General features: G+C 36.0%; 2 protein-coding genes across 2 annotated transcripts; both read right to left on the bottom strand.

The window, feature by feature from the left end:
• Positions 1-209: 209 nt before the first annotated feature.
• On the bottom strand, positions 210-1,026 carry LOC131693878 (mitotic spindle assembly checkpoint protein MAD2A-like). Its single transcript, XM_058982136.1, has one exon. The coding sequence runs from the start codon at positions 964-966 to the stop codon at positions 355-357; it is 612 nt and encodes a 203-aa protein (XP_058838119.1). The 5' UTR covers positions 967-1,026; the 3' UTR covers positions 210-354.
• A 1,683-nt stretch (positions 1,027-2,709) lies between these two features.
• LOC131692294 (glutactin-like) lies at positions 2,710-4,938 on the bottom strand. The gene is made up of 5 exons (XM_058979264.1): positions 4,668-4,938; positions 4,438-4,572; positions 3,483-4,373; positions 3,113-3,422; positions 2,710-3,044 (listed from the first exon to the last, which is right to left on the bottom strand). The coding sequence occupies exons 1-5, from the start codon at positions 4,863-4,865 to the stop codon at positions 2,872-2,874; spliced, it is 1,707 nt and encodes a 568-aa protein (XP_058835247.1). The 5' UTR covers positions 4,866-4,938; the 3' UTR covers positions 2,710-2,871.
• Between the last annotated feature and the right edge of the window lie 4,697 nt (positions 4,939-9,635).

Raw genomic sequence — 9,635 nt, 5'->3', positions numbered from 1 at the left:
TAATTGTATAATCAGCAGACAAATATGATGAACCAGGAATGCAATGATATTGAAACCGGAGCATCCATCATACCTAACATCAGCATTTTTTTTTATTTTAAATAGTCGAAGAATAACCACAACCAGGCACCGTTGTACAAATGCTTTTAGTTAAATCTTTTTTTATTCCGACACCGATCGAAAACATTTGAGATTTGGAATACATCGGTACAGTTATTATACCTCGTAGGTATCCTAAATATCAAATAAATATTCCAAAACGAGTAACTATGGTTCAAACCGATACCTAAAAGACACACCGCATCGATGGGAATAGAGTTTTAAATGAGGAAACAGGTGCTTCTTATCCGATTCCTAATCTGTGAGCTGGTAGTGAACAAACGTTTCCACCCTCTGCAACCCGGTTGAAAATGGCCTCAGATACATGGTTTCAGTGTTCTGGATTTGCACCTCGTTCGTTTCAGCCCACATTTTCGGAACATTGCAGTTATTCAATGTGTGAATTAGCATATCAAACGTGCAGGCGTGCTCGAGTGACGGTAGGTAGCTGACAGAGGCCGCGATCTGTCGCATCACTTCCCGGATCTCCAACTGGGTTCTGTTGATGCTTTTCGAAGAAACGGGATTGGTAGAATTTATCTGTCCGCCGTCTTCAGGCGGTTCGCGGTGCACTTTAAAGTCCCACCGTTCGAGAACTTCTCCCGTGTCTAACTTGGTAATGACCATAGAAATCATCTGCACCTTGTTTCGGGCAATCCATTCCGCTACCTGGCCCAGGACTTTCTCCAGAAATCCAGCGATTTTTTCGTCTGTCGATATACGAACGGTGAGGCCGTACTTGGGCACACTGTCAAACTTCTCCGGCGGGTAGACGCCCCGCTGAAAGAGGATCGAGTTGATGCAGAATAGCAGGTAATCCGTGACAATAGTGGCCGAATCGCTGAGGGTAATTGCGTCCTGAACCATCGTTATAATGCTTACAAACTTTTAGAATTTGGATCAATTTTCCTAACGTATTTAGAAAGTGCTCTCTTGAAAGTGCAATGCTTGCAAAATTCGGAATGGAAAACCGAGGCCTCCTACGACGGCAGATCTCCTCCCACGTGGAGGGATATTTGGGTCAAATAGATGGCTAAAATTATTTTGATACATTAATGATTTTTTAACAACAAACTATGCAGACCTAGAAGTGATTTTTTGGCTTTCTATATGATCTTGTGATCTATATGATTCTATCTTGCTATTGAAAGAATTTTTCTTACTGTAAAGATAATAGGGCCTAGTTTACAAGTTACAAGCCTAGTATTTAAGAATCGATATCAAATCAGAAAATGAAAATGGCCGATAAATCCTAACAATTAAAATTGAATTCAAAAAGTTTAAAAGTAGTAGCTTTACAATCACTTTAATTTTTTTGGTGGCACTGTTTTCATAAGCCAGTCGTTGCATGTTCGTGCCCCGTACGTAGTTGTAATAAAATTGTAGCACTAAGTCAAATCCAAATTGTCGAGCCGTCCAGGTTGTAGTGCATTGGGAGGTTGATAACAGTTTATATCTTTTTTCGGACAAAATAATCCTAAAAAATAAGGCTTTGTGACAACCGGCAGGTTGATCCTCCTCCCATGTCGTAAGAGGTTCTCCGTACCCAAAACTGAATTGCTGACGAGACAAAAAGACGCCAATCGCACACGAAGTCATGGGTCTTACCATTGCTGGGTCAAGCGTTTATCCGACATAGTGAACGATTGTTTCTTCGCAAACCATAGGATTCAATTGATGGTCATGTCCCTCATACCAATTTCGGGATTCGCAATAGGCGATTATAAACCAACGTGTTTGGCATTATCTTGTTGCTGTACAATGAATATATTTGCCGCATAATGAATCATCACCTTCTGATGATTTCAAAAGGGTTGTTGTGTTATACTGTGGCAGATATACACCTTCACGCATAATCAGTAATGCAAAAGTCCATTTGCTTTTGATTTGAGAAGACCCTGGATTGAAGAAATACTCAATGTAGGAAATCGTCCAACATTTGCACGATCTGGCAATGAAGATGTGTTAGATGTAACTCTCTGCTCTGACAATAGTACGCATGAGTTCCCAAACTGACTCGTACCGAGCGATCTCGACCCATCGGTATCTAATCATAAACATATTAGTTTTAATTGTTTGTAAGTTGTTTCCTGGATATTTTCCAACAATTGAATCTCTAGGTGGATAAAACAAACTCACACATTGAAAAAGTATATGAAGAAGCTTTTTCGTTTCAAGTTGTGCGAATTTCTAGAGGAACCCTGAACTAGCAGAACTCAAAAATTTAAGTAGAAGAGTTTGGAATCGTTGACGCAGAGACTGTACGGAGACATTTAAGTCGAAACATAAATTTTACAGGAATACCCTTTAATCCTTTGAGCGAAGTGGTTGAAAAAGCCTTTGCTCAAATGCCTCAAGTTTCAACGAGGCTAATAGATTGAATAAGTTTCATTGCTTTCGTTTTTCTTAGTTTTAGATTTGCCAAAAATAGCCAACAAAATCGATACTAATTAGTAAATGCAGATATATCCCACCGTTTTTCAGCAATGTAGCGTAAAACACTCTAAACTTCAAAATGATTCATCAAAATATAAAAGAAAGCTTGTCTCTAGAATCGATAAAACCTTAAGTACACAAACTAAAAATTACATCTACAAGATGTTGATACTCTTTTGTATTGTTCTTGTTGTATTTTTGACAGCTATCATGCATAACGAGTAACTAAACTGTATTGAGCAAATCCATTTTTAAAGCTTTACACTACAAATTTTTACTTGTTGTGTCCGTCTTACACGCACTATCTCTATAACGTGCGACTTGTTGAGAAGTTACTTAAAACAGCATCCTACATAGAACCAAAAGAAATATCAGGATCGATGACAGTCTTAACTGGTTGCTGCCACCGGCAAAATCTCTGAATCTCATGGTAGAAGCTGAAAGCTCATTCAAGTAGAAATTTTTCGTTTCACTCCGTTCATCAATTTTCAGGTAAGGTCCATGTAAACCTGGTACATAAAAAGAATAGATTGTTCATCGACTACAACTGCATAACCACTGAAGCATACAAACTTACTATTCATTGGTGGCCAGTACGGAATGTCGTTTGCAAAGGGCACTCCGCCTCTAGCAAACGATGTCCACAATTGAACCATTGCTTTGGCCACTTTTGTATCCTTTTCATTCAATGAATCCCTGGGAAACAGGTATGTCAGATCGTCAGCATGATGGACGATACCTTCGTACGGGAAGTCGATGCTCATGTTTCGGCGCGTCCGCAGGTTTGAATAATCGAAAGTGTAGAGGTAAACATTTCCTGGGTTTGCCCGTGCGAAGGCATGCATGTCGATGAGAAGAGGTCCCTTAATACCATGGGCGCCACAGATCTGATAACGATAAGAGAACAATAAAACTGAAATCACTTGATTGATTTTCGCAATACTCACATCAGTTAGGCCTAAAACAATATCCTTCCATTGCATTTGTTCCACCTCCTTCATCAAAAAATGATTCATAAACTCGTATCCTTCAAGCGCGCCGGAAAGTTGGGTTTGGCCAAATTTCTCGTGAAGCAATCGAACAAAATCAAATAAATCGTAGGAACTGTTCAAAGACTTAAGTATCTCCGGCTGTAGTTTACAGATTTCGTCCAGCAGAAATAGGCCATCTTGTGAAGTAACACCACCCAAAATGGCTATTTCGTTAGTAACCTGTGACAGATAATGCTTTGGATGCACTGGAAAAAGTTCCGATGGGCCACCCACTACTACGTTCGTCCCGGTGACGCTTGAGTATCCACGCTGGATTATCATATCCCTGCGATGAGATTCGAATGCTTGCAGAATATTTTCAACCGATTGCGTAATAAGACACTGTTCGTAGTTCCCTTCTACGCACCCCGAACGCTTTGCAATATCATATGCTCCTTCAATAGGAGTATCACACATTGCCCACGGAGCAAATACCGATCCGGACTGTAGAATTGCTTTGTTGAACAATGGAACCGGCCTGCCTGTAACCAACGGGCTGTATAACAAGGCGGAAACTGCTGCCGATCCTGCAGATTCGCCAAATATCGTTACGTTGGAACTACTTCCGCCAAAGTGTCCAATATGCTGCTGAACCCATTCCAGAGCAGCTATCATGTCCAGAATTCCGACATTGCCAGGAATTTTGTCACTCAATGTGGACAGAAATCCAAACGGTCCCAGCCGATACTGAATCACGACCAGGACTATCTCAGACTCAAACAGGTAATCGGGGGCGTACATGCTTGCACCCCCAACGAAGAACCAACCGCCATGGATGTAGACCATCACAGGTCGAGTTGCATCCAGCTGAAAAGGAAAAAGAAAGTTTTCTTTTTGTTGGACGGCTTGTTTATAAGCGTTGATTACTCACGTCGTTGGAATAAACTGATAAGGTCAGGCAGTCTTCGTTGTCCACATTGTAGTAACGATCGCTGTTCTGTGGACAAGGCACACCTGGTTTGGAGGCATCCAAAATGCCGGTCCAGCTGGACGCTTTCACTGGGGGCTAAACACAGTAAAAAAAATTAAATTGCCTTAATAGTTAAGTAACAGTTAAAATTTTAAAGCGCTGTAAAACCTTTTTACGAGATCACTACCTACCTGAAATCTCAACAGTCCAGTCGGTGGTTTAGCGTATGGGATAGCCTGAAATTTGAAAATTGTCTTGTTGCTCCAAGCACTATAACCAAGCGATCCTTGAACCACTCCTAGCCCCTGGATGTTGACGGTCGGGGTTGTAGTTTGAGCGATGTTCAACCTCACTAAACCGCAAAAGAGCATTACCATTACAGACCACATTTCGCGTCCGATACTTACAACCGCCCGAAACAAACAAGAATCGACAACTGAGCAAAAACCCACCTTTCAACGTATCATTCAAAAGTTGTTATCAAATTGAAATGTGTTAGGTATAGTTTTTGTTTGTCTTAACCTCTAACCCAAGTGGAACATAGCCCCCATCTTAACGTAAAGTTATTGTCATACTTATCAAAAGTTGTTAATGAAAATAGGTTGATAACACCATACAAAGTAGCGATGCCCAGGGCTTAAGACAGTGTGGCAAATATCGCAACTGAAAAGAACAGACAATGTTCGAACCCAACATCACTCAGTGACGTGTGCTGTAAGGGTGAACCACGCCGACACATCAAAACCCTAGTTCGGAAATGTTTGCTTGCGTAGTGATAAGATATGATGGTGTAGATCTTTTTTGGGGCAATCGTTTATCGGAACGACCTATAATTCGCGCATTCGGTCATTCCGAAACGAAAACGAGAAAGTTGTTCCTAAATGAAGTTCCGAGAACTCTTTATCTCACGTACGCTTTAATACAGGAAACTGTTGTAATCGTTGCAATCAAGAATCGTCATCTCTACTGTTTCATGAGCACCGACTTGCAAACTGTTGCAAAATTCCCGTTCTATTCGTTACACTGACCCCCCCCCTCCCCTCATTGGGCTTAGAATTATTTGCATTCGAATACACACCAGAATCGACTTTTTTGGCGATTCCATTATTCGTAGCTCCGTTGAAAAAAACGCGATTATACGAAATTCGACCATCCAGCGACTTGAGTCGATTATTCGAGCATTTTTTTTATTACAAGCGCATTTCACACTAATGATTTTTACATGAGTTATGGAAGAATCAATATTTTCTCAAAAAAAATAGAAACTTCGTAAAATTACACAAAATACTACTTATTTGGCAAATAACTTTGTCTTCAGGGCGAAAGCCTATATATTTTTAGCTACATTTTTTGGAATAACACACAATCTAAAAAAATCAGAAAAATTCGTACAAATACAAAAAGATTTCTTATTTTTATTCAATTGTAGTGCCAATGAAGGAAAAGACGTAGAGCTGTTTATACTTTTGGAGTTTTTTGTTTTTTTTTATCTTTTTCCGTTGATCGCTGTTAGAAAATATTTTTAATTTTTGTAATTACTACATTTTTAATCTTTCCATTTCCTTACTTTTACAAATACTATTGACAAAAATGGTGCTAATAGCGATCAACGGAAAAAGATTAAAAACAATGGGAAAACTAAATATTAAAAGAATGTACAAAAAAAGCTAAAAGCAACAAAATCAACCAAATAGACAAATTAATGTCAATAATTAAAAAATGTTAAATTAAGAAAAACCAAAACAAAACCTATAAAAAATTGAGAAAAGAAAACAGGAAGCTAGAAAAACATATTGCAAAAATAAAGAAGTTGAAAATTATTGAACAAATGGTGAAAATAATGAAAAATCGATAGAAAAGTAGAAAAATTATGAGAATCAATGAAAATTTAAAAAAATCTGCTAAAACTAATATAAACAATAATATAAAAAATGCATAAATCTGAAAAACTCGATAAATCGAGAATAATAAAATTTATTTAACATTAAAAACAAGACATATTTAATGCAATAGAAAAAATAAAACGTTAAGAATGCAAAAAGTTAGAGGAGTATATATAAAATACAAAAATAAAATAACTAAAATGGACGAACCGGAAAATTTTGAAAAATTGGAATGATGAAAAGACGAAAATTGAAAGTATTAAACAAAATGGAAAACAAAAAATAGTAGAAAAAGCCAACATGGTATACTATAGAAATACACACAATGAAGAAATTAATACGAAGAAAATGAATAAAATGGATTAAATTATTTAAATATTTGAAAAAAACATTAGAAATGAAATCTGAAATAAATTCAAGCAACGAACTAAATGTAAAATGAAGAAAATGTGTGCATAGTGTCAAAAAAGATAAATCAAATGTTTTTTATAGGAAAATGAAAATAAAAAAAATCAAAGTAAACGTATAGGAAATTGGTCAACAGAAAAAGTACTTTCAAAATAGGTTAAATGGAAGCAATGAAGAAAGAACAATAAGGTATTAAAGCTTAAGGAAAATGAGTAAAAAATAAATAAAATTATATTAAATTAACAATGCTAAAAAAATAAAACTACGAAAAACGGAAAGCTAAAAACTAAAATAAGAAAGAAAATACGAGGAAGGTAAATAATTAAACAATAAGACAAATTGGAATGAATTTAAATAAGTGAAATTGCTTGTGGAAATGCAAAAAATTATGAAAAAAGGAAATAGAAATAAAAATAAATGTAGTAAATAGACAAATTTTAAAAATTTGATGGTATGACAAAAGAAACAAGAAAAAAAGCAGTGTGTTAAAATATGAAACAATAAGAAAAATAAAATAAAGAAAGCAGAATTTCCTCGAAAAATTTCGAATAAAATGACATAACAGAGAAAAAACTATAAATTAAAGTTAATGATAGTGATAGAAATAGAAGGAAAAAAAAAGCAAAAATAAGGAACATGAAAAGATGGATAAAATAAAAATATGGTAATAAATAAAAAGGCTGAACCTTAAAATTATAGAAATATGTAATCCACAACTAGAAAAAAATAGATCAATGAAATTGTAACAAAATAAAAAAATCAATGTAGAAATATAAAAATGGAAAAAAATTGAGAATCATGAATCAAATTTCAAATAAGGGTTGTGGTTGGATTTTACGCTACGCTGGTTTCGAAAACATTAATCCTATAAAACACGAATTATTCTGTTATTGGTGTTGGTGTGTTAGCATACCTTACAGCATATTTCACAAGAATGTTGTAACTGATTTCTAGTAAATCGTTCCAAAAATAAGATCGTTACGTTCCGGAAGCGACATCAAAAATCTCACGCTCACTCCTCCAAAACGAAAAGATTTTGTATGGGGATTTAACTTTCAACATTAGTTAGCTAATCTTGCTAACTAGTTGATTTAGTTTGGTAACAGAGTAGTTGAATTTTCTCTTCGAAATCAATCAAACAAAATTTAGTAATTTAGTTGAGCGTATGCTTCTTAGAATCATTTGCAGCTGCAGGATTGTGAACTGAGAGATCTTCCCTTCATGCTCCATGACATATAATATTAACACTATATTCGTCATGAAAGGGTCTCGAATTTTTGGGGTTGTCCTGTTGGAGAAAAAATTATAAATTCTCGTTCTAGACAACAAAAACAAATAAAAAAATGTACCTACTTCTTCAGGTACATTTCAAGAAAACACGTCCAAACGTGTTAATCCGATTCAAAATAGATTAACAACTTCTTCTACCTCCGTCACACCATCCTACAATGGTGTGTCATCTTATGCTTCAGTGACAGGTAACAAGACCAAAAAAAACGGCTACCGTTACCACGCCTACAAACTTGTTTGCACCCAACGCTTCCTTTAGTCCAATGGATCTAGGTAGCGTAACGGAAGAAAAATTAAAATACATGCAGGACTCTATGTTACCTATGATGATTGCTATGTTAAATTCTACCTCCATGTTTGAAGCTTTTCAAGCGGGGTGGAAATTTGCTAACAAAATTGTAATGAAAATAAAGTTTAACAATGACTTTAAATAATCATTTAAATTTATTAAATTGGAATGCTCCTATAAACATTAAAAACGTGCGAAGACGGATTTTTCAACTTCTGGAGGATACATATTGTGCATATAGCCGTTGTGACCGAAACTTTTTTTAAAACCAAATATTAACTCTAATTTCGTTATTCATCGATTTTTTTGATTCGGCGGAGGAATCGCAATAGCGGTTAATCGCAGGATCAAACATTCCGTTACGCCGTCTCTTGACACCAAGGTGATTGAGAGTTTGGATATCGAAGTTGAAACTGATCTTGGTATCATTTTTATTGTTGCAGCCTATTTGCCTTTTCAGTGCACTGGCGAGCAAATTAATTTCTTGAAAGGAGACTAACAAAAACTTACAAGGAATCGGTCGAAATTCTTCATAATCGGCGATTTTAACGCCAAACACCGAGCCTGGAATAATGCTCAAAGCAATTCCAACGGTAAACTACTTTTTAATGATTGCTCTGCTGGATATTATTTTGTTCCCGAATGGTCCTACGTGCTAATCGTCTGTAAGGAAACCATCAACAATTGATTTGGTTTTGACAGATTAAAGTCACCTTTGTAGCGAATTGATTACACATGCTGACTTTGATTCTGATCATCTTCCAGTAACTTTTTAACTTTATCAATAAGCTGTTTCCAATCCCATTAGCTCAGTGTTCAATTATCACAAAGCGAATTGGGAAAGGTACAAAACTTATATTGAGAATAATTTTAATCATGACCTTGATTTACAAAATAAAGCTGACATTGATACGGCATTACAAAATTTAAGTAATTCTATAGTTGATGCTAGAAATTTATCAGTACCAACAACACAGAAAAAATTTAATACTTCTATTATTGAAGACGATCTTCAACTTCTGATTCGCTTGAAGAATGTTCGAAGACGTCAATATCAACGTTCTCGTGATCCTGCTGTGAAATGTATCTATCAGGACATACAAAAAGAAATTAAGCATAGATTCACACTCTTAAGAAATGAAAATTTCGTGAAAGAGGTTGAACAAATCAAGCCTAATTCTAAACCTTTCTGAAAACTTTCTATGGTTCTTAAGAAACCTCAGAAACCAATTTCAGCTTTGAAGGAAGGTGACCACATACTTCTTACAAACGAAGAAAAAGCTCAAAAA

The sequence above is a fragment of the Topomyia yanbarensis genome, chromosome 3, assembly GCF_030247195.1.
Source record: "Topomyia yanbarensis strain Yona2022 chromosome 3, ASM3024719v1, whole genome shotgun sequence".
Classification (NCBI taxonomy): domain Eukaryota; kingdom Metazoa; phylum Arthropoda; class Insecta; order Diptera; family Culicidae; genus Topomyia; species Topomyia yanbarensis.
Note: the sequence above shows the minus strand (reverse complement) of the source record. Positions and strands in the feature narration are given on the sequence as shown.

Coding starts and splice junctions, on each gene's coding strand:
- LOC131693878 (XM_058982136.1), bottom strand. CDS start 966: ATGGTTCAGGACGCAATTACCCTCAGCGATTCGGCCACTATTGTCACG.
- LOC131692294 (XM_058979264.1), bottom strand. CDS start 4,865: ATGTGGTCTGTAATGGTAATGCTCTTTTGCGGTTTAGTGAGGTTGAAC. Junction 4,573..4,667: donor CTGGACTGTTGAGATTTCAG/GTAGGTAGTGAT, acceptor TACTGTGTTTAG/CCCCCAGTGAAAGCGTCCAG. Junction 3,423..3,482: donor TTGTTTTAGGCCTAACTGAT/GTGAGTATTGCG, acceptor TATCGTTATCAG/ATCTGTGGCGCCCATGGTAT.